At 39.4% G+C, this 25027-nt stretch overlaps 1 protein-coding gene across 1 annotated transcript; it reads left to right on the top strand.

Annotated features, from left to right (window-relative positions):
- Nucleotides 1-321: 321 nt before the first annotated feature.
- LOC127675192 (fibrous sheath-interacting protein 2-like) lies at nt 322-23453 on the top strand. Its single transcript, XM_052171209.1, has 21 exons — nt 322-420; nt 851-976; nt 1614-1775; nt 2242-2331; nt 2645-2784; nt 3694-3835; nt 4450-4560; nt 4996-5113; nt 13520-13591; nt 14305-14370; nt 15141-15212; nt 15774-15845; nt 16663-16737; nt 17462-17533; nt 18272-18343; nt 19212-19283; nt 20020-20091; nt 20829-20900; nt 21127-21227; nt 22094-22139; nt 23320-23453. Exons 1-21 carry the CDS (start codon nt 322-324, stop codon nt 23451-23453), a joined length of 1986 nt encoding a protein of 661 aa, XP_052027169.1.
- The last annotated feature ends 1574 nt before the right edge of the window (nt 23454-25027 follow it).

The following is a 25027-nucleotide window of genomic DNA, read 5'->3' as shown; positions in this document are numbered from 1 at the left end:
CAACTGTGAATGTAGCATCTGTTAGAAATACTTCTGTTGGAGCCATGTCTATTATGGAAACTACTATTGAAGTAACCGCTACTGGACTACTGGTGTGACGTGTTTTAGGGGCGACACCCACTAGGCGTGGCCTTGAGGGCACCTACTGAGAACGCCAACAAAGCAGCATTGTGACGAATGCGTCCTTGAGGTCCTGTTACCCAGGTGTCTAGGGCCTTGGCTCAGTCTTGTTCTGGACACTGGAGGAGAAGGTCGCAGAAAGAGTCCGCTGAAGACAGTCCGCTACCCCAGTCCCCAGCCCTTGGGGGCTGCTGGGTAGCCATGGACTTGTACCTAAGCAACTGTATAAAGGCTGCTGAAGCCGCTGCCAACAAAGCAGCTTCTGGCAACCTAACAAACAACAAAGAGACATGTAGTACAGTGAGTGGTCGCCTATCCACAGTGTCCATTAATTCATTAACCTTCTTTCTTGCCCAGGGCGGGTTTCTGGCCAGCAGGTGGAATAATGGGGAGAAAGAAAGTCTGGGTTGAGGGACAGAAACAGGGCAGTTTGGGTTTTTTGGGTTTTTTTTTTTTGTTTATTTGTTTGTTTTATTGTTTTTAACTAAGGTTCTGACCACGGAAATGGGTGATTGAAGGTGCCACTGGCTGATATTCTTGGGTAGGACCCAAAAGTAGGGTGGTGGCTTAGAAACTGGCGAGGCATGGCCTTCTTGGTTCATGGGCAGGGAGTTTCTTCCACCTAAGTGCCTAGCAACCTGGGTTGTGCTATCAGGTTGAAGTGAGGCAACTGATGTAAATGAACACTTCCTAGTAGAAAAGACAAACATTTCACTTTTCTTTCCCACAGAAAAAACAGAAACCTATCATTCCAAAGATTGGACCATCTAGTCTGTTAGATTTGCCTCTTGGGGCCAAACTGCCTGTTATCCCAGGAAGTACCAATATATTCTACACAACAAATATAAGTGAAAAGGTAAACTATGTTTTAATGGTGTTTAAGTGGCTTACTTTACCCTTTTTTGCTGTTAAATCTGCAACATTTTGCTATGATTACAACTTGTGCATCACCTACATTTTCACACAAATGGAATTAAATGAGCTACAATGTTTTAACCTTCTTAGACTCACTTTAATAATAAAAAGCCCCAAAAAGAACTGCAATCACTCTCTCCAGCCTTTTCTCCAACCACAGCATCAACTTGACAAACTGAAGGCTTTCTGGACTACTCATATACAATATGCAGAGTTCTGCTTCTGTGCCTTGGTCCATATGGCTCCCAAAACCTACCATGTACTCTCTAGTCGCTCCTGACAGTCTACCCTGACCTATGTATACAGGAATTAGACTAAGGTTGAGGTCATATAGGTAGATCAAGCACAGAGTTCATAAGCAATATTCCACATGCTAGTGTAAAAATTAGACCAGGAGAATAGAGGGAAGTTGAAAGGTAATGTATTTAGCCAACCCAGCTAATCACATTCTCTCACTTTAGTTTCTACTTATACATTTTTTCAGTGAACATTATAATTATTTCAATAAACTGATGTTTTAAAATGTGATCTCATGAATTTTGCAATTGCATTAATTTCAAATTTGTTTCTTTTTGCAGCTTTACCAGCCTTCTTTTGGTTTTAACCTTAGTGACCCATATTGTAAACTCATGGAAACCACCTACAAAAGTCTTCATGATCCACACCTAAAATCATACTTCAAACGAAAAGACCTTCTCAAGAAACTAAGAAAGGAAGGATACATCACCGGAAATAATAAAGTGCGTTGAGGCCTACTTCTGTCCAGCAAAAAAAATCTAAGCACTTTTTAAGTGCTTTGATACTGTGCCAACTTCTAGTTGACCACTTATAGACACTACAGACGAAATTCAATAAAATGCTTAGTATTGGGTGGCTCTTTTTCTTGTTAAAACATTCTAGTTGACATTTTTGAATGATAGGAAAGATAATCACCAAACCATTTTGGTATGCAAACACATCCACCAATACATTTATTTTTCATACATTTCTAAGAAATTTTTACTTGGAACTGTACTAGTGAAATGATATTTAGAAAGTTTTTGGAGGTTCAATTGCCTAGAGATAGTGACTACAAAAAAAGTTACAAACTGTATTATTATACTTGATCCTAAATCTGTTAGTAAAATGAATGATCTTATCCTCTTCTCTAAATGCATTACAAGTTGTACAATTTTGTAATAATGTTTTTCATATTTGGATTTGTAGGTCGTATGTTCATTAAAAGAGCTCAACAAATACAGACAATATCTTACCACTTTAAAAATTGACTTTGAACGAAATTATATAAGAGAACAAGTAAGTTAAACATTTCAGTTTGTTTTATTTGGGACCCATAAAAAACTTTGTGAAAAGGTACACCCTTTGCACAATATTTCCTTAAAATATTGTTGGAATACATTTTAAAGAATTTGTAAAAGACAGCCCATTTGATTTTTGCATTAAAAAGTTGACTTTTGGGAAGGGACCATGCAAGGCCTAAAAACAGCTTAGCAGAATTAGCAGCTTTTAAAACTCAGAACATTTATGTAAGCTTGCATTTTGTGAAAATATGTCAAAGGATGCATTTATTGTGGTAAGTATATAACATCCAATAATTATTTTCTTGCAGAAAATAATAGAAAATCAAGTTAACAAACTGAACGAAGAGAGACGGGCCTGTGACAATGCTGCCGCTGCTGATTTTCAGCGGTGGTTGTTACAAGAAGGGAAAAAAGCTAGCCCTCATCACGACCGCTTGATTAAACTCAGGTAGAGTCATAGTTCATGAATTTTTCATGGGTACAGTATAAACACCCAAAACCACAAAAACATGAGAAATAATTGAAGATAGATTCGTAAAAGTATTAGATACATTTAAGTCCCTCAGAGTTTTCAACATGAAGAGCCAAAAGGGTACATCAAGGCAGGCTGAGTAGATGGCTCAGTACTATATACTCTTCCAGTGGACTTATTTCCAGCACCCATGTAGTGAGGTCACAACCATCTTATAACCCTGTTCTAAGGGATCTGATGCCCTCTTTTGGCCTCCATGGGCACGACATGCATGTAATGCACAGATTTACATGCAGGCAAAACACCCATACACATATTTTTTTAAAAAAATTAAAAGGTACATTAAGAGGTTCAGAAATTAAGAACTTTAATAACAATGCTAGGAAGGTAAGTTTCTACCTGAGATATTGGAGCCAGCAGAGCCCAAGAGGTAAGTCAAACTGTTCTAGAAATCCAAAGTAGAAACCACCAATCTTATGAGAGCTAGGCCTGAGGTACCAAAGGAAGAGAGAGCATTTTTAACACAGTTTAAATATAAGTTTAAATTATTTTAAAGCCACAATGAGCAAATGACAGCAACTTTATCTAAAACTACTGTAACTATTCCATTCCTCTACCACACAGGAGTGTGCTCTTCCTCCTCCCTGGAGTGCATCTTCCTTCACACATCACACATTACAATTTAGAGATCAAACCTCAGCCTTAGAAGGGAAAAAGAGGAATGAGAGGTATCTTAATTAAAATCCAGTTCATTATCTGGCTCCTATAATCCATGGATTTAACTTACACTATACCAGAAAGCATGTTGCTATACCACAGTTGTAGAGTAGTAGGTATCCTGAAGGAAACATCCATTTTACATTCCTTTATTTCACTTTTATTTAGACATCTAAATATGATTAATAAAGAACTAGACAAAATTGAAGATACCTTGGGAAGACGAAGTACATTACAAATGAAGGAAGAAGACCGTCAACATTGGGAGGAGGTCAGGAGAAAACTGAGTCTACAACAACAAGTTGAAGAGGTAAGGGTCAATAAATTTTGAATGGGAAACGTGTATGGTTGTTTTATTTGTAAACAGTTGGTTCACTATATCTCATGTGTAGTTCTTTCAATTTAGAGAAGAAGCCCGGGAGAGACAGATGGATTCATGGGTAAAGGCACTTCCTATACAAGACTGATGGCCTGAGTTCAAGCCCCAGAACTTACGTGAAATTAGGAGAGAGCTCACACTATGGAGTTGTCCTTTGATCTTCACATGGGCTCTTTCATGGCTATTTAGTTTCTCTGTCAGAATACCTTTATGACCACTTTACATGTGATGTCCTCCCTGACTTCAAAAAAACTCTCCCCTTTGCCAATATCTTTTGAGATTCATCTTTAAAGCCATATTGTGCCAGATTCATGCTTGTAATAACAAAGTAACATCACTCCTTTTCCATTCAATTGGATCTACAAGACATTCCCAATTGATGTCAGATAAGCACATGCAAAACCCAATGTAAGATTTGCTTTATTATTGGCCCAAATGTAGTTAGGGCATTGATTTGATCTAATTGGTATATTGGTTGAAGAAAGAGAAAATACTTTTAGAATGAAATAGACATAAGATGATCACTGTAATGGCATGTCCTTTAGGAATGGCAATTCAAGGAGATGTCACTTCTGTCAAAGATCGGAGAAGAAGTTAAGAGAGAAACAAAAGTTGAAGAACACCGCCGGAAAATCAGAGAAGAAATTAACCGAAAGGTAGTCAGCTTTTGCTGGACTTGGTCTATTTCTAGATAGGTTCTTGGCACATTTTTATATTTTAAAATATGAATTTTCAGAAGATAGTTATGAATGAAGAGACCCATTCTAGCCCAAATCTGTAATTCAAAAAAGAGTCCTCAGAAAGTTAAATTAGAGTTATGAAAAATGCTTTATCTAAGGAGTAAAAGGATTTCCTAGCATGCACAGGACCTTAGCTTTAATCTCCAGCTGGCTCTTGCCATGCAAACGGACAACTACGCTTTGAAAACTTACCTCTTACCACATGTTTTCACATTCCTTGTGAATTTAAACATCCTCAGACAGACACAAAGCTGTACTTCAGGTGCATCTTCACATTTGAAATCATCTGTGTTATATTTTTACTGACAAGTTTCTATTTGAAACATTTAACATGCTTTTAATATTTTATAGAAACAAGCAATGCTACATAAAAGAATTGCCTTCCATTTACAAAAACTTCAAGAGAAAGATAGTAAAGAAGAAAAGCGGGAATCAAGCGTGTCTGAAAGCAAAAGACAAAGCGAAACAGGTGAGAGAAAGAGAAAAAGAAAAGACAAAGTACACAAGTGGAGGCCGAACAACCACATAGTAAACATTAGTTTCTCTTTATAACCACCTTATGCTCACATGATTATAAAAACAAAAGCCCCATGCAAAAGTAGTAGGAGCCCACAATACCTGTGTCAGGTACTGTGGGAGGCACTCTCCAGTTACAGATCCAGTTAATGAAAGGGTATGAACACACACATAAGAAGCATATGAGAGAAATAAGTTAAGACAAAAAAACATTAAAGGGTGAAATAAAACAAGCCAGTAAGAGGAAAACAGTCAGAGGGTAAAGAAAGGGATAGTATACAAAGATTGAAGGAGAGAAGTACAATGTACAAAGCAAAGAATAGTAAACAAGGACAAAAAATCTTGAAAAGGGGGAAACACCTAATAGATAAAGGTGATATGAAAGAAATAGGGAAGAGTGAGACATGAATATCAGTAGAATCCAGCTTTAGTAGATTTAATTGTGTGGTGGAGAGGAATGAAGAAAATAAGAGCTATGCAGAAGTAGAGAAGGAGGAAGAGTAGACAAGCAAGGAAGAGCTAGTGAAAAAAGAGTGAAAGATTATGGTTGTGAGAGAGCGATTTGAAAAGAATTAGTATGGAAGAAATCCCAACACACTCAGAGAAGGTTATGTAGGGTTTATCCAAGACACTTCAGCCCTACAAAGCTAAAGAGGTGGAGCAGTAAAAAAAAAAGTAAGTAAAAAAGGTAAGGAGGGGAAAGAGGGGACGAAGTTACAAAGGGGAAGAGTCTGGACGGAAGTAACCCTTAAAGGAAGTGAGGACCAGGACAGCATCTTTGCTGAGGCTCTAGATACAGTGGGAAAGATGGTGTCTGAAGGAGGAAGAAAGAGAAAATGAGGGTGCGGAGGAAGGAGAGAGGCAGGAGGGAAGGTGAAAGGGAGGTATAAAAGGAAAGGGGGAGAAAAAGCAAAGGAGAGAAAAAAGGAAGGAGAAGAGGAAAGAAGATGAGAACAAGAAAGAGGAAAAGAGACGAGAAAAAAAGGATGAAGCAAGGAAGGAAGAAGAAGGAGGATTAAAAAGGGAAAGGGGGAAGAAGGGAGGGGAAATGGATAACAAGAAGAGAGGTAAGAGGAAGGGGTAAAAAGAGGCAGAGGGAAGGGTAAAGATGGGAGGAGGATGGAAAAGGTAGGAAGGAGGGGAAAGATAGGAAAGAGAAGAGATGGGAAGAGAGATGGGAGGGGGAGGGTAAATATGGGAGAGGGGGGTGAATGTGGAAGGAGAGAAGGGTAAATGAGGAGGGAGGTGTAAACACGGGAGGAGGGAGGTATAAACATGGGAGGAGGGAAGGCTAAACATGGGAGGAGGGGGAGGAAAATGGGAGGAGGGAGGGGTAAAGGGGATGAGGGAGGAGAGGTGGGAGGAGGGAAGAAATGGGAGAGAGAAAGGGAAGTAAAAGGATCACAGGGAGGATAAAGGAGGAAAGTGGAGAAAAAGGAGATAAAATGGAGAAGAGAGAAAGTACAGGTGCAAGGGAAACTAGCAAGGATAGGAAAGAAAAGAAAGCCAAAAAAGAAATTAAACGTCAAAGACAAGGACTAAACAAGAGTAAGAAAAAAGGAAGACGAGTTGTTTTTTTTTTTTTTTTTTTTTTTTTTTTAAAAGTCAGTGGGGACAAGATTAAAAGGGGGACCTATGTTTGAAAAGAAGTCCAAACCTTGTTGGGGGAAGGAGTATCATTTTTTTTAAAAGACTAAAACATGTAGACAGATCAGAAAGAAATCAGAAAACAGCAGAGCAGGAAAAGAAAAAGGTTTAAGAGGAGGAACTAATAACATGTTAACTCATAAAAGGAGATGAAAGGAGAAATGCAGGAAATGAACAGTCCAGAGAGGGAAAAGAAAAGCAAAAGAAAGTTTTGAAAAGCCCGAGACTGGGGAAACAGCTCAGCAGTTAAAAGAACTGTCTTCTCTTGCAGAAGACCTAGGTTTAATTCCCAGTACATAAATATCGAATAAAAAAAATGGCAGCTCAGCACTGTCATTCCAGATCCAGGGGATACAAAAAAGCCCTTTTCTGGCCTTATGGCACCAGCTTATGTGGTTCAATGACTATTCATGCAAAAACAGTCATATACATAAAAATGATTAAATAGCAAAAAATGCTAAAAGAAATGGAAGGAAAATTTTAGTGTGTGGAGCTAATGGAAAGTGTAGAGAAATAAAAGGCAGGAAAGGACTGGGTAAAGGTGTGAAAAATTGTGAGAAAGGAAAGGAATTGAAGATCAGGGGAAAGGGAAGAGAAAGGATGAAAAGTAATCAAGAATGAAAAGGAAGCAACGGAGATAGGGAAAAGAAGGGAAGGAGGAGGAAGGAAAAATAAGGAAAAAACTTCAAAAAGAAACAGTCAGACCAGCAAGACAGGCACATACCCCTGATCCCAGCACCTAGCAGTCTGAGATAAGGTGATTAGGAAATGAGGACTACAAAGTAAGTCTGTCTCAAAAAACAAAGGAGCCCAGCAAAGGAGACCAAGCACCATTGTCAATGAAAAGCAACGGTTTAAGGGTACACACTAAAATACAGAATGAGGAATGGTTGGTTGGAATAGATGGAGACAATAATCCATTTTAAAAGGGACTTTGCCCAGAAGTAGGAAAAGAAGAGAATGACAGAAGCCAGGAAAGATAATAAAGAAGGAAAGGGGGTTTGAAAATCAAGAGCTAGACAGCAACTGTGTTCCAACTGTGTTCTTGGGCATCTGCCAATAGAGAGCTGGACTCTGAACGGGGCACAGGCTAGTGGAAACAGTTAAGGGATCAGTGGAGCTTGGCAGATACAAAATTGAGGAAGAGATTTCAGAGGAGAGGTGAGGAGAATCTGGTCAAAGTGACCTACTGACTTTGGCTGAAGGCCAGGGAGATAGAATATCCCCTGAGGATTGGAAGCAAACAAGGGACCAGGCTGGCCATTGAGGTAGTCAAAGGTAGGCTTGGGGGAAGTGGCTGCTGAACTGAGGCAGCAAGACCTGTCCAAACTGGGTTTTCTATGGAGGTTCAGCAAGCAAGAGAGTTAGGAGCCAATAGTGAAAGAAGTAAAGAAAGTAAAAGAATCAGTAGAGGAAGGTAAAATAGTGGTTGCTACAGATGTATGTGAGAAGATGGTAGATGTGAGGACAGACGTTAAAGGCAGAACCCAGGTCCAAAGAGTAGCTCAGGTGCTTCATCCCATAACCAGTCTACAAGAGGGAGAGGAGGGATATAGTCACATAGGAAAATTTAAACAAATATGAACCAAGTCAGGAAAAAAGGCAAGAAAAGAAAATGGAACAGAGGAAAGGAGAAAGGCAGGGTGTAGGGGATGCATATAAAATGTCAGGGAAGGATGCAGAAAAGAAAGGCATCCTGTAAGCAGGCAAAAGAGGAACTGAGAATTAGAGACACAAAAACAGAGAGAGAAGGGAGGCATTTGGGGAGATCAAGTAGGAAGAGTTTTTAAAGGGGCACATCCACGGTAATGAAGAGGAGAAGGCTACTTTTTTAAAAGCCTATAAAACATAAAGATGTTTGACAGTTCTGAAGGCAAGTGGTTACTTTGGCAGGCAGACATGCAGGTAAATAGAACTTTAAGAGGAAAAAGCAGTAGAAGAAAATACTGCTGTGAGAAAAGGAGGGAAAGAATGGGGAAAGGAGAGAAATTGGTTCAGTGATATTTGTAGAAAGGAAGTATAGATTCAAGATATGCTGTCAGTCTCTCATCAGTTAAGAGGCCAGGGTTCCTTGCTTAGTAAGTACTTACTAAGAAGAAACGTTTAGCCTTTTCCTCTCTTATTGTCCTTTTTAAAATCAAGAAGCCAGTAGTAAATACAGGATTAAATTACAGAGAAAGGAAAATAAAGAAAAATGTGTTAAAATATGAGCAGTATGAAATTTTAAAAAGCTAAAATGAGTGAAGAGACATAAAAAGAAGGAAAGTATATAAGTAAAGAGCTGGAGAGAATGGAAGACTGAGATGTAGGAACTGGTATAGCAAGGAAATTTTATTGTAGGGGACAAATTTTAAAAGGGGTCAAGAAAAAGAGCAGAACCCTAGAAAATTGGTCATTGATGGCAGATGGATAGATAGATAGATGGACGGATTGATATAGATAAGCAGTAAGGTAAGCAAGTAAGTAAAAGGTGGGATGAAAGAAAAGGCAAAACAAAAATTAGTCTAGTGAAATGTCATATACATCTCAATCATTTTAATAGTTTATAAAATAATAGTATATAACACTATATAGTACATAATACATAATATTATATATAACAATATATAATAGTTTATAAACTAGTTTAATTATATACAAAACTATTTGAACAAGACAAAGGGAAGCGTTTTTGAAGCTAAACCTAATAAAAGATGGAAGGAATGATGCAAGTCTGAGGGCAGCAGACGGCAGCAGACAGCAAGCTGAATTGCATAAAGTTACAAGTTGCTGGATCCTGTCTTCTGGACAATAAAGAATGAAGCCCTTAGACTTGAGTGCTCCCACCAGTTTCTTCATTTATTAGGCAACTCCTAATGCATGAAGAGTTTCAAGACAGGACACCATTAAGTGCCGAGGACTACGCATTTTTTCAAATGGTTACAGAACAAAGAGGAAGATAGGAAAACTTTAGGTGTGGAGTTGAAAGGTGATTTGTCTTGGGGTGCATAAGATGGCTTTCCTGACCCCAGAGGTCCATAAGTAACGAAAATAATATCCAAAGGTCATAAGACTTCACATGGGATTAGTGTCAGGAAATTCCATTGAAGTAATTGAAGTCAGGGGGCTAAGTGCCTAACTGCCTCTTGTTCCAATCCCCCCTAACTGCCTAACTGCCTCTTGCTTCATTCCATGCTAATACTAGGTGTCCCTAACTGCCTGCCTAACTGTCTTTTGCTTCAGTACCTCCTCAGAACAAGTGGCCCTAACTGCCCTTGGTATTGGGGGAGGAGGATTAGAGCAAAGACAGTTACAACCATTTCAGGCTAAGAAAGGGGATTGAAGATTGACAGCTGTCAGGAGTTCCATTTAGAGGTTTTTCTAATGAGCTATGGTAAAAGGTAGAAGACCTATTTCAGATTATGTGGACAAAACCATCTGGTGTCTAATGGATCTCAATCACAATACAAAGTACACTCAGAAGTGAAAAAGGCTAAGGCTCTCCAAGTTTAAAGGACAACATACGCCATTGAGTTAAGGCATTACTGTTGAGCTTTAATAGCCTGGATGGTGGAGGCCAAGTAGACTGTAGAATTTAAGGGAGATAGTGAATATTTCATTGGAGTTCAAGTGTATTAAAAGTGAGTAGACATAAAGAAACTCTAAGGACACATCAAGAGGTTGTGGATGGTTCCAAGGAAGGGCTTGGAGAATTGGAAGATTGGTCACATTTGGAAAGTTATTGAAGAGATTGCTTTAGAAAAGAACGGAAGTTAGAAAAGGCATCAGATGAGGGAAAAAGCTTTAAGAACCTGTGCTCTGAAGGGGTTTACTGTGGTGGAGTCCAACCCACTCTTCTTACCATTGTTACAGAGTCCAAAGGGTAAGTATCCCACAAATGAGGACACCTAGGCAAAAGAAGCCTACGGTTGCAAGTTGTAATCTAGTTTGTGCAGGTGTTGGCAAAGGGAGTCTATTTTAAAAGAGAGTGGGGTCATGTCCCTAGAATGGAGGAAGTTAATCTATAAAAGTTAAGAGGGCTAGAGAGGACAAGGGTCAGTCCTTATGGCAAGAAATTGAAGGTATTCACAGAACATCAGTTTACTTTGAAGAGATACCTTTGGTCATTTATAAGCAACATATTCACAAGAATAAGGCTTTTCTTGGGTTGGAGTGCCCATGGAGAGGGTCTGGTCCAAGGTCTGAGGCAGCTGCGGGAGTCCTGACATCAATTTGAGGATCTTTTACTGCATAAAGGGCAGAACAACTTATTATAGAGTCCCTTCCAGATGGGTCTTAAGGATAGGAACCTATTAGACACTGGTCAGATAGTCACCACATCCCCCCAAGGCTGAAGAGGGCCCACCTTTCTGATAGTAAGGGCTGTTTTTGAGCAGTTGTGAAGAATTTGTTTTAAATGATCTAAAGTTGCATGATTACTTAGTCTTTAGTTGCTAAGAACTCATTAAGAAGAAAAGGTCTCCCACATAACATTTTATTGTGACCACAGCCATGAGAGTAGTTTCTGATCTGGATCAGAGGCAAGGGGAAGACAGAGGTTCAGAAGAGGCTAACTTCTTGGTCAGTTTCATTAAGTTCTGTTGAAGAGCTCATTACTTTGACTGTTTTTGTAAGATTGAGGTCTCCAGACACAATTGAGTAAAATCTCCTTTCATACCACTGTAAAGGCATGGAGGAATAAAAGGTTATCCTTAGTGTAAGATAGTGACTTTTGTTCTTAACTTTAGAGCTCTGGTTAAAGCTATTAATTGTACTAATTGAACCCTGTTCTTTGGAGGAAGGGCTTCTATTTCAAGGGTGTCAGCAAGGGTTACTATAGAAAATCTTGTTCTGTGGATCCATATTTAAGAAAGGAAGTCCCATCTGTAAAGAGAGCCAAATCAGATTTTTCAAGGGAATCATCAAGCGAGTCTCTAGATACCTCGCCTGTTTAAGGCAAGGAGTAAAATAGGAAAACAGGAAGCAGAAAGCAGAGGTGAGGGAAGACAAGAATTTTTAGAGAGTTCAAGTTATGGGGGAAAGGATCAAAATGTAAGAAAAGAAGAGAATATGAGAATGAAAGACCCAGAGAGCTTAAAGGGGGCGGGCTACTGAGGAAATTAAGTACAACTGAAGTCAGGGAGAAAGCAAATAAACTCAGGATGGGAATGGAGGACAGCTAGGCGGAGGGAGACAATTCCATAGACAGATGGGTAGATGATAGATGGAAGAAAGAAGAAATAAAAAAGAAAATAAGGAAGAGCTTTAGAAAGATGTTTAAGTCAAGAATAGTTTGAAAGAGAATATGAATATTGGAGAAAGGAGGCAATATAATTGTGCTGATGCAAGAGAGATTTGAAGAGTCAGGGAAAAGGAAAACTATATATGACTATATACACACGCAAGTGGGGAAAGAATAGGTAGAAACTGGAATTTAAAAGATGTCTTTTTGAAATCCTAGGGATTCAACAAAAGTTACAGATAAGTGAAAATATTTTAAAGGAGCTTCAGAAGATGGAGGAATGAAATCAGAAATATAAAGGGTGGCATGGAAGAAGGAAGAGGAAAGTGGGCAAGATAAAAGAATGAAATGAAGTGAGAAAAGACAAAGGCAGTGAAGGAAGAAGGAAGGGAGGAGAGAGGATGAGAAAGAAGTTTCAAGCGATAAGTGTAGAAAACAGCCAAGTGTTAAAATGTGAGAGGGAAACTGAAGTTTGAAAATGCTAGGCTATAAGAAAAATAAAACTAGCTGGCAAGGCCATAAGAGACATATATGAAAGGATTATCAACATATCACAGGAATGTGCAGGATGAATCAGTAACCACTAGACAGGAAGGGAATGAGGATAGGTGGAAAAAAGAAATAGGAAAAAGACTGAGGGAGGAGGATCATTAGTTCAAGGCCTGCCTGGGCAACACAGGACAAGAATAAGCAGCTCTTCTAAGTCTGAAAGCTTCTGTTACAAACCCTAAGACAGCTCATGTCATTGCCACTGAGCTGGACACATACCAAGGAGGCCACGAGCCAAAATTTGGTTTTAAGTATGATGACGAATAATAGAAAATTGTAAGCATACTCAATTTGGTCATGATATCTGTTGCTTATAAGGCAAATCAATCTTCTCTTTAGCCATAACATGGTATATTACGTACAGTGCTTATACAAACCATATTACATAATCATTGGATTCAACACCCTAATTACTTGGTTATATTACTGCATCTACATTCACTTTGTGTAGCTGACAGTTCTCAAGGGCAGGTCACAACACTAACTTTCCAACAGGCCGTGCTAGTGAATGTGTCTCTCTCTATATATACTAAGGTACTTTGCCTTACCAATAAGATCCTGAGCTCACCTTAGCCTATGCCTCTGCTTTCCCCACCCCTTGCTTAGCATCTCTGCATCCCCCCCCCAAGTCTGCTTACTGAACTATTCATCCAGATTGCTAACCAGAGGTTCTGGGGATTGCTCTCAAACCTGTGCTCTCAATAACAAGGGCATGTGCTTTCTTAATCTCCACTTCCTTTTGGTCCGGAGCCTTTGAGACCTACAATAATAATATATCATGCCACTAGGAACAGATATATTTTATTGGCCACATAAATTTCTACATTGTTGTTATCTTGGGCCGTTTAGGAAAGCACCACTGAGTAGTACTTGTCGTTTTAATATTTGACATTTTATCATTTTGTCATCTCCATTGATAAAAATAAATGTCTTTTTTTAAAGCTTCTTCAACAACTCAAAGACAACCAAGTCTCACAGAGCCGAAAACGTCTCAAGAACATCTGGAACGAAAATGTAACTGAAATGTTATGATTAGAAATTAGTAATTTTTAGGAACTCTGGCTTTGGTAATGATCACTTCTGCTTAAAACGCACAAAAATGCTCTATCCTTTTCCATCAAATGGTGTCTTGTGGGTAACACTCATGAACAACTGTCACTGTCTTCACTCCTCTAGGCCAGACTTCCTAATTACTCAAGCATGTCCTCCCCACACTCCCAGTGCAGAGCACACCACTGCTTTTACAACTGACAACTCTCCAATCCTAATTCAGCACCCTGGCTTTCTCATGACACCCACTGCTGGACTCATCTCTGTACTGTTATTATAGTGAGAGACTGAAGCAGCTCTTCAGTATGTGCCTCTGTTGATGGCAGCCCTCTGCCTCCGATCCCTGGAGAACTATCCTTCCAGATTACTCAACAGAGGCTCTCATCAAGCATCTGAAGCCTGTGTCCCTGTGAACTTAGGGCCAGGCCACTACCAATGCCTTCTCACTCCCTACCTTCCCTTGTTCTATGAGTCTCTGATATAACACAGGAACATACCCCATTGGCAGCAGACATATTTTTAACTTACCACATGTATGCAGTAGAACAGCGTTCCTCACTATGGTCCCCCTGGTTCTTTAGGCAGGCACAATTAAGTAGTATTTGTTTTTAATATTTGTCATTAACTATTTTGTCTTTATCACTGTTAAAAATAGATGTCCTTTTTTTGTTAAATAGTATCTACATCAAGTATACGGACAACTGTCTCTGAGAGACTGATGCAAGAATCGAGGGAATCAAAATGTAACTATTGTTTTGTAATTTTAATTTTTATGAACTTAGTAGGAATCACTCCTTCTTAGCATACAGATGAACCCACTGTTTCCATCTATCAAATGATGCCTGGCGATATTCTTTGCCAGTGGTTCTACCATCTCTACTGCCCTCTAGATTCGACTTTGGAACTACTACTCAATTTGTGTCACTTTCTCAGCATTTCCATGAGCAGGAAGGCCCACTCTTTGCAACTGACAACTCTTCAAGCCCAATTTAGATACTCAGAGACACTGTTACTTAACTTCACCCCTGTAATTTCCTTACTAAGAAGATCCCAAGGCAGATCTTCAGCTGTGTCTCTACTGTGCCACCTCTGGCTCTGCGGCTCTGCCTCACAAGGATTTTTTACCTCCACGTCTATTGCTCTGTCTCAACAACCAACAATACAGATTATCGAATGGAGGTTCTGCTACCACTTAGTACTACTTAAGTCTGTAAACTGATGAGACTAGCAAAAATCAAGAGTCCTTCCTGCCAATGTGCCATCTCAATCCTGCCTTCCCTTTGGCTTTGGGCTCTTGAGACCTCTATGAATATGTCTTGTTACTTGCAGTAGAAATACCTTATTCACCACATACATTTCTATATGAATAGAATGTTGCCCTCTCTTGTTCCCCTGATCCTTTTAGAAATAAATGCACGACTGAGTAGTAGTCAGTGATCCTTTTAATATTTGTGATTTTTCTAATTTTGACATCTCCATTGTTAAAAACAACTATCTTTTTTGTTTTATAAAGCCACCTCACAAATGACAAGGACCAGTTTCGATGAGGACAGAGCTTCACTTTATGAACTTCTGGAAACAAGATGTAATTAAAATTTTGTAATCCTTCTTCCCTTTCTATTAAATGTTACCTTGGGGTTAATGCTTAGGAAATGTCTCACCTTCTCTACTGCCCCCTGAAGAAATGCCTTAACTATGCAGTGATATTCTCTCCTCACTGCTAGAGCAGGGTACACCATGTTTTACAACTGACAACTCTCCAACCCCAATTTAGAATCCCAACTTCCTCATGACTCCCACTACTGGACTCTGATCCCTTTGTCTCACCTGGAAAGCTGTCCTTCCAGATTCCTCAACAGAGGCTCCCCTCAAGCATCTGAAGCCTGTGTTCCTGTGAAGTTAAGGACCAGGACCACTACCAATGTTCCTTCTCACCCCCCACCTTCCCTTGTCTGTGAGTCTCTGATACAGCACAGGAAGGTACACAGCAGACAGAGTTCATTTCTCATTTACATTTCTACAGCACAGAATATTCCCCCTGGCTCTTTTTGGGAAGTCCAGATTTACTATTTGCCATAGTTTTAACATTTGTCATGCTATCTTTTATTCTTCTCCACCATTAATAAACAAACCCCTTCCCTTCCAGTTTCTCCAATAGACACAAGGAGATCGAGTTTGGCTGAGGATCAGATATATCAAGAAATTTTGGAACCTAAACGTAATTGAAATTTTATCATTAGAAATCAGTAGTTTGTGGGAACTCTAGATTTGGTAATATAATGATCTCTTCTAATTATACAGCAGAAAATCCTCCACACTCATGCAAAATGGGATATTTGGGGTAATAACTCTTACCATCTAGTGTCTTTCTGAGTCAGACTCCCTAATTACTAATTTGATGATAACCCCACTGTGCTCTAGAAGGAAAATAGGTCTTATCTTGTGGGTAACAACTCTCCAGGCCCCATTTATAACCTCGACGTTGCCAATAGTCCTTGCTATTGAACTGCCTCTGTACTTCTCTACTGCCGATGTGATTCTGAGGCAGAGCTCCAGCCGGTGCCTCTGCTGCAGCCACACCTTGCTCAGCAGCTCTACCTCCCAAGGAGGTTTTACCTCAAACGTCATTTTTCTACTCAGATACATCCTGCCTGTGGCCAAGGATAGCTACAAATGCTACCCAATTGAAAATTATAAACTTACTTAAAACAATACAGATATTTTTGGCATTACAATTATTGCAGATGACAACAATGTGTCATATCAGAAGGTTGGGCACACCTGCCTAGAAAATTATCCTTTCATGTTGCAGATACTTATGAAACTTGTGACCTTCCCAACTTGTCACATCACTCCACATGCAATAGAAATAGGTTAATTACAGTATGTGTTTCTACAACAGGAGTGTCCCTCATTCTTACTTCCTTTGTCTTTTCAAGAAATTCTAACTGAGTAGTAGTCATGATTGTAATATTGGACTTTTACTCTGTCCCTTGCACAATTAAAAAAATAAATGTCTGTTCTTTCTTTTAAAGATTATCAGCATTCCAGTGGGAAGAAAACAAGTTTCGCTGAGGAGACGTTGTTTCATGAACATAATGAACTAAAATGTAATTGAAATGTTAATCTGGAAAGTTAGGGACTAGTGGGAATATAAAGTTTGGGAATCTCTTCTGTTAAATGAAGAGGGAAAACACTCCTCTGTCGTCCTCTGCCAGCTGACGTAGTTTTGATAGTGCTCTTGAACAATGTAACCATCTTCATGGCCTTCTGGGTTAGACTCCTAATTCCACCCTCTCAAAACAGGGAAGCCTTCCAAGGTCATTTCAAAGCCCCAACTCTCCTGCATTCCCTGATCCTTAACACCTCTCTGTACTTTTTCTATTATCAATGAAACTCTGGAGATATACCTACAGCCCATCTCTGCTGCTGCCACTCCTTGGTCATCAGTTTTGCCTCCTATGTGGGGGTTGCCTCAAAATGCTTTGTTGTATCTTGAGAACTCTCCTTATATATTGTTGAATGGAGACTGCTGTTTCTGAAACCCAAGGCCCTAGGAACCTTAGAGGATCAAGCCTTTTGCTAGTGTACTTTCTCTATTGACTTTGACTTCTCTTGACTTTGAGGGTTTGAGATCTACTCTATCAGTAGTTTCCAAGGCTGCACAAATGATATTCATCACATAGACTTTCTGTAGCAGGACAGTGTTCCCCAATTCCTGTTCTCTTAGTCTTTGGGAAAACCTCAGCTGTAGTCAATTGTCATGTTAATATAATACCATTGTATCAATTTGTCAATTCTATTGCTAAAAATAGATGTCTTTGTTTTTTAAAGATGGTCCACCAACCACCAAAAGAACGAGTTTTGCTAACGATAAATTCATGGAAGACCTTCTAGAAGCAAAATGTAATTGCAATTTCTTGCTTAGAAATTAGTAATGTATGGGACTGGGTAATTTATGGGATTTGGTATTTATCTCTAGTGCATACAATGCAGATAATCCACTATCGGCAACCAACTGGTATATTTGGGGGGATGGATATAACTCTGCTACCCTTTCTGTCACCCTTTTAGTTCCACTCCCAGTTCACTCAATTGTTGTGGCTCTTTCCATTTTTTCGGAGTGGGGTAAACTACATACATACCTGTATACAGCTCTCCAATTCAATTAGAACAATGATCCCCTGCCTTCCCTATAGTCCATGCAACTGAACATGTCTCTATACATTTCCATCATCAAAGAGAACTAAGACAGTCCTTTAGCCTCTGCTCTTGTTACCCCACATTCAGATGCTCTGCCTGGCAGAGAGTGGGCCTCTAACTTATTTTTTTCTACCTAGTCAACTCAGCTGCTATGCTGCTAACAGAGGACCTGGGACCCTGGAAACTGAATATGGTCTTACACCCTCAACTGCTATCCTTTGTCAGTCCTGCTCTTCCTTGGCTTTATGCTTTTGAGACCTACATTAACATGTTACAACATCCCCCATGGCATAAATACTTTGCCCCACATTTTTTACCACTCATGTTCCCCAAGGCCTTTTGGCAAAACCTGTCTCGGAGTAGTACTAAAACTTGGCTTTGTAACATTGGACATTTTACCATTTCCACTTTTGAAATTGATGTCTCTTTTTTTCCTTTAAGATCTTTATCAGAATACTAAAAGGACAAGTTTCACCGACCAGAGACCGATGGAAGAAAACCTTGAATCAATATGTAATTGAAATATTATTATAATTTCATTAATTCATGGTTGATAATGCTTTCATCTATGGAGTGATGTATCCCATAATAGTGCTTGTGAAGTGTCATCACTTATGTGGTCCATTGTATTAGCTTCCCCAATTAGTCAGTTGGTGCCTCTCTCTTAACTGCTAGAGAATGCAGCTCAGTTTTTTGCAGATGACAGTTCTCCAATCCTAGTTCAAAGCACAGCTCCCACTTCTGTGGAATTGACTTTGGTCATTTCTGCCTCCAACAAGATCTAGGGTCAGATCTTCAGCATCTGACCCTGCTGCCACCCCTTTCTCAGCACCTAGACCTTTCAGAGGCAGTTTATCCTGAGTCTTTGTTCCATCTGGAAAACTATCTTACCATATTGCTGAACAAAGGTTCTACTGGCTCTCTGAAGCCTGGGGCCCTAGAAATCAAAAAGGATCAAGGTACCAGCCAGTGTGCATCCTATTCTTTTTTTTCTTTTCCTTTTTGTTTTGAGACAAGGTTTTTCTGTGTATCCATGGCTATCCTACAACTCAGTTTGTAGATCAGACTGGCCTCAAACTCACAGAGATCTGCCTGCCGCTGCCTCCTAAGTGCTGGGATTAAAGGTGTGTGCCACCACTGCCCAGCACCTGTGTGATTTCTTAGCCTTGCCCCTCTTTTAACTGAAGTGGCATATTCACCACTGGAGGCAGATGTTTATTTACCACCTATATTTATTTCTTCAACAACATAGTGTTCCTCAGTCTTACTCCTTTAGTCATTTTAGAAAAGCCTAACTCAGCAGCAGTCAGTGGCCCTTTTAATAGCTCCTGTTTTCTCCTGTTGGCAATTTGACTATTAACTCACTTGTCTTTTCTTTTAGTGACTTCACCATATGCAAGGAGAACAAGTGTTTCAGACCAGAGATTGTTTTATGAACCTATCAAACCAAAATGTAATTGAAATTTTATTATTATAACATAATAATTAGTGGGCATACTGGATTAGGTAATGAGCTTTTCTGCTAATAATGCAAAGAAAGGCCTTTAGCTTCTTTCATCAAATGATGGAGTTGAAGCAATGTTTACCAATGATTGTGCCCTCTTGGTCATCCTATGGATTGAAAATCTGATGACTTAATTGGTGCTCCTAATCCCATATTCTCATGAGTAGGGCATGCCACTTTTCCCAGTTAGCATCTCTCCAAGCCCAGTTCAGAACAGTGGCTTTCTGTAAAGCCTTTGTGTCTGCTGGTGCCTCTGCTGCTGCCACCCCTTGCCCTTTGGCTCTGTTTCCCAGGGAGGTTTTATGTCCATCTCTTTTTGGTTCCCCTAGAAAACTCTCCTCACACTTTACTGACAAGGCTGTCTACTGATGCTTTTGAAGCCTGGGGCAATATGAACCAAGCAATAGCCAAGACCTCTGCTTATGTGCTTTATTAATCCCAACCTCTCTTTAGCTTTGTGCTTTTGAGACCTAAAGTGACAAAGTCATGTCGCTGGTAATGGAAATATTTTGGGAACCACATATATTCCAACCGCAATAGTTTTGCCTACTCCTTTTCCCTCTTTTTTTTTTTTTTGAAAAGTCCAACACTAGCACTCTGTAATTCCTTAATATTTGTTATTTTATCCTTTTCAGTGCACAAATTAACTGTCCTTTCGGGTTTTTTTTTTGCTTGTTTGTTTAAGCAGCACCACCAATTATAAAGAAAACAAGTTTTGCTGAGGAAAAATCATTTCAACAACTTATGGAAGCAATAAGTAATTGAATTTTTATTATTATAATTTTAAAATGTATGGGAATACTGGATTTAGAAAAGATCTCTTCTGCTTATAATACGAAAAAGAAATCCTCTAATTTAATTGCATGATTTAATTTGGATAATGCTTTTGAATAGCATCCATGTCCCTGTTGCCCCCTGGATGAGACACTATAATCTTCAGTTGGTGTTGCTCTCTCCATAGCCCTCCCCTTCAGACTAGACCACTATTTGCAGCTTACAAGTCTCTAAGTTCAACTCAGAAGAGTGACCTCCCAGACCCCTGTCTTTTATCTCTGTACCTTTCTATTCCTAAGATCCAAAGGCAGTTCTTCAGTCTGTGCCTCTGGGGCTGCCATCTATTAGGATGTCACCCACCTTGTTGCTCCATAGCTGTGTCTTAACTGTCCTACCTTAGGACAGAATGATCTACTGAGGCCATTGAAGCCTCTAGCCCTAAGAACCTAAGGAGGATCAAGAGCCCTGCCAATGTGCTTTCTGGGTTTCATGCTTCATTTAGCTTTGAGCTTTGGAGATATACAGTAACAAGCATACCACTGGCAGCAGAAATACTTTATACACATAGATTTCTGAAGCTGTACATTAGGCTCTACTCTTGTTCCCCTGGCCTTATTCTAAAAAGCCTGAGTAGCAATGACGTGCCAATTTTTATTACTTGCCATTTTATCTTTTGCCATGACCATTGTTAAAACTAAATGTTTCTCTCTTTTTTTAAAGCGCCTCCACAGTACATAAAGAAAACAAGTTTCGCTGACCAGAGATCATCTCAAGAATCTCTGGAATCCAGACGTAATTGAAATTTTATGGTTTAATGTTAATTCGTGGGAGTACTGGGTAGAGAGAAACATAAGGAAAATTTTTGTTGTGATGAAAACACTTGTTGGTTCTCATGATTGTTTCATGAGTTTAATATATCAAAACTAAAGAAATTACACATTTTGATTATATACAGCTTATTCTACTTTAATGATAATAAACTTCCAAAATCATATAATTTTCTTTTGGTTTACCTTAGGATCAAGCCATCATTCTCAAAATAGCATGAAGGTTTTTGTTAAGACATCAACGACTTTACCACCTCAACAGAGGGATATGCAAAATGCAACTGATCTTAAGGTAGAAACTTATATCACATATGTTCTGCATTGATGGTGAATGTATCTAGGTTTTGTTTGTATGGGACAGCCTCTTCCTTAATTTGATATTGTCTAGTCAGAAATTACGGAGTTCTAGGTGGGTCTTTGCCATCTCTATGAAATGGTATGCTGAGTCAGCTTCATGCTTATGAACTTTAGCAGAAACGAGTGAGAGCATTAGATGATGGTGGTGATCATGATCAGGATGCTAATGACAAAGACAATAGCTAACATTTATTGAGAGTCTACTGTGGGCCAAGTCCTGGGAATGAAAAAGCCATGTGGGTAAGCTAAGATACGGAGATATGAGATGGTTACCATCTAAGTGTAAAGCACACTTAAAACTTCTCACAATATTCCAAAAGATTTTATTTGTACAAACATCAGTGGGTGTGCAGAAGATATAAAGACTAGTCCTGCTTTGAGAGGTCTAAACAGGCTTTACTAAAGGAAGATTTAGTTGATTTAAACTTTGAGATATAAGTAGGGTTTTCCCACATTGATAGATGTGAAAATATATTGAGGCAATATTGAAGACAGTTAAAGTATGGGAGCATGAGGCAAAGAAATGAGGGACATGACCCTGTAAAGGTAGAATGAAGCCAGAATTTTGTCAAAGTATGAATTTGTCCTCTCAGTAATAAAGACATTGAAATTTTTTGTTGCAGTGTGAAAGGAAGAAAGAATTATTTGGATTCTAAAATGAAAATCTAGCTGCTATTGAGGAAAGGATAGTAGAGGAAAAAAAGAATGAGGGGTACTGTGTTGGACTGCTGTAGGGTAGGTTAAAAGTCCCTTTTAGAAGCATAATTACTAATGTTGTCTCTTGAATGTTGTACCATACAGCATGATAAAGGACCTACAAGGTCATCACATCATTCACATGACAGAGGTAAGAAAAGGAACAACATCCATGTTTTTTCAGTCAAATAACTAGTTTTGTATTTTTCATGATTATAAACTTCCTGTTTCCTTTGCTACAAAAAGCATAAAGTATAGTGGTATTAATGTCACTCTTCCATTTTAGAGCAGTGACTAGGTAAATAGGCCCTTTTTGGGATTTGTAACATAGAACGAACTTAGGGTCTTTGCAATATCTGTCTATACAGATAGGCCAAGTTCTAATATTATACTGTGGATTGGGAGTTTTGATGAAGAAAATTCTCCCAAGAAGGTATCCACCCTCCATTGCTTCCATTGCTTAACTTTTCTCATAGGCATAACAGAATGAAGCCTATCTTCTATCTCCTGAGGGCTGGACTTGAGATTAGGTACACCTCTGCTAGCCTCAACAAAACTTTCCTAAGTATATTGCACGAGTACGGCGCGCACACGCGCGCACGCACACACACACACACACACACACACACACCTATGAAGAACATTATTTCAGACATCACCACCTGGATGGTTATTAAGTCCCTAATATCTACTATGAACAAAACCAAATGTTTCACATTCCACTAAACCAAAGCCCTGTTTCTTCATTCCTCCTATTCTTGCTAAGGCATAAATATAGGATGTGAAATATAAGCCTAACTCCTTTTTTACTCTATTGCTTATATTTCACATCCTACATTTTTTTATTCTGATCTTAAGCTCTCACAGCCCCAGTTCCTTTCTCTCTGTGTTACTCTGCTATATGCTCTTGCACTAATTAATACCTATTCTCCACTTCTTCATCTCAGCTGATCCTACATGTCACTGAATATAATCTTTCTGAAAGGCAGCTTTCAACATAGGATTCTTCGACTGGAAAGTCCCCAGTCATTCATTCCCCTGAGCGAAGCGTGAAAGAGCTTTTCCTTCTGGTAGGCTACAGGGACAGTAAGGGTAGTTGAGACTTCCAAATAAAATTAGGACTAGACATTAGGGAGCACTGGGGCAATGGCAGTCATTGGATTTTAGTAAGACTTTTTTTTAAAGCCATGGATTGTCCTATCTTCAGAGGGTCTGTTCTGTCTTCTCTAAATAATACCCCCTTGCATCCGGCAGGACAGACATTCTGTATTCCCAGCAAGTGAGATTGTTTGCTATTTTTATATTTAATGGTACCTTTTTTTTCATTCCAGGCATTAGAAGAATCTCAAATGCTGCTCCATCTCACTCTCAATCAACAGTACTTTCCAGACAATCATGTCATGATATTCCAACACAAGAGATCGATCCGTCCTTTCGAAGAAACACACATAAACAGAGCAAGTGACTCATGAAATTATGGTCATGATTAATGTAAAAATTTCATTCATTAAATGGCAGTTTTAAAAACCTCTCTTCCAGGCGTTTGTGAATTCTAGAGAAAGGGCTGCAAAACGTATGCATGTGGACACTCAGTGCTCCTGCAGCCAGACTGAGCACACCACAAGGAATGCCGCCAACCATCTGTGAGCTCACAAAAGCAGTGAGCTTTGGGTTTTAACTTTGCTGGACAGATTTGAATTGGGACACTATATTTGCCTTCTTTTTTCATTGGGTTGTACTGAAGATTGACTCTAGTGTCTTGTATATACAAAGAAAGCACTGATCTACATATCCCCAGTTTTACTTTTTATTTTGAGTTGTGGTCTTAAGTTATTCCTGCTAGCTTCAATTGTCACAATATGGCTCAGGCAGGCTCACCCTCCCACAAATAGTTAGAATTACAGGCCTGGATCTCTAGGCCCAACTTGCCAGGATTCTTAATAGTGATCATCTGAATGAAGTTGTGTGTTCACCTTAATAACAGTCAAGTTATAGAGCTCCTCACTGGTAGGTACAAGAAATTTAAGACACATGCTGTGCCCTGCAGAGAAAACATCCAATTAACTGTGAATTGTTTTTCTTCTACTGCTGACAGAGTGCAGGGACAGCTGTATTGTCTCATTTGTCACCTTTGGCACTGGTACTCAGCCATCTTGGAAAGTTGGATGTTGCTACTTTGTTTCCAACCCAATTACCCGGTAAAAGAAATCCTCAACTCCATCAGTAACAATATAAGCTATAAGCCTAGATTGGGCAGATCTCCCACTACACTACTCTATCCCCATCTATATTATCCCATATAACGTGTGGTTTCTCCAAGCTATGAGCTTCTCTCTCTCCAGCCTCTCTGTCCAAAATCCCCTGTAGCTCTTCTCCCTTCCTCCTGCCCAATCATTGGCTCAAGCCTTTATTCGAAAAGCTAAGGCAGGGAAAAGGTTCACAAGGCAAGTCCTCATCTGCAGCCTTTCTGAGTAGTGGAATTAGCATCAAAATACAAACTCAGGGCTATCCACAACTTTGGCAACAGATACACATAGTGAAACCTCTGGTGGCAACAAATTGTCTCTAGGGAAGTGGTTCTCAGCTTTCCTAATGCTGTGATTCTTTAATACAGTTCCTCATGTTGTGATCCCCCAATCATAAAATTACTTTCATTGTGACTTCTTAACTAATTTTGCTACTATTTTGTATTATTATGTAAATATCTGATGTGCAGAATATCCAGTATGTGATTCCAAAGTGTTTATAACCCACGTGTTGAGAACCAATGCTCTGGGGGCCACCAAATCATTCTTACAGCAGTCAAACCCATATCAAATCCATGGCTCTGTAGGTACTGGGTTAACTACTTTTGCTGCTCTGAAAAGCCAACATGGTTTGAGGTCACTGTTATCAAGAAGGAAATTTTCTGAAGTCTCCTAAAACGAATCCTACATAACTAAGGTAGAAAATGGCACACTATACCTTATCCTATGCGAATGACAGTGACAGATGTATTCACCTGTAATGGCAGCAGTGGCACACATAACCCCCCCCAAA

This window comes from Apodemus sylvaticus, chromosome X (assembly GCF_947179515.1).
Source record: "Apodemus sylvaticus chromosome X, mApoSyl1.1, whole genome shotgun sequence".
Taxonomy (NCBI): Eukaryota; Metazoa; Chordata; class Mammalia; order Rodentia; family Muridae; genus Apodemus; species Apodemus sylvaticus.
The sequence above is the reverse complement of the archived record's forward strand: the minus strand, read 5'-3'. Positions and strand labels throughout refer to the sequence as shown.

Bases quoted from the DNA above. Each gene is read 5' to 3' on its own strand.
- LOC127675192 (XM_052171209.1), top strand. From the start codon at position 322: ATGGACTTGTACCTAAGCAACTGTATAAAGGCTGCTGAAGCCGCTGCC. The intron at 421-850 runs GTGAGTGGTCGC...TCTTTCCCACAG, and splicing joins ACAAAGAGACATGTAGTACA to AAAAAACAGAAACCTATCAT. The intron at 17,534-18,271 runs GTAATTGCAATT...TTTTCCTTTAAG, and splicing joins AGACCTTCTAGAAGCAAAAT to ATCTTTATCAGAATACTAAA.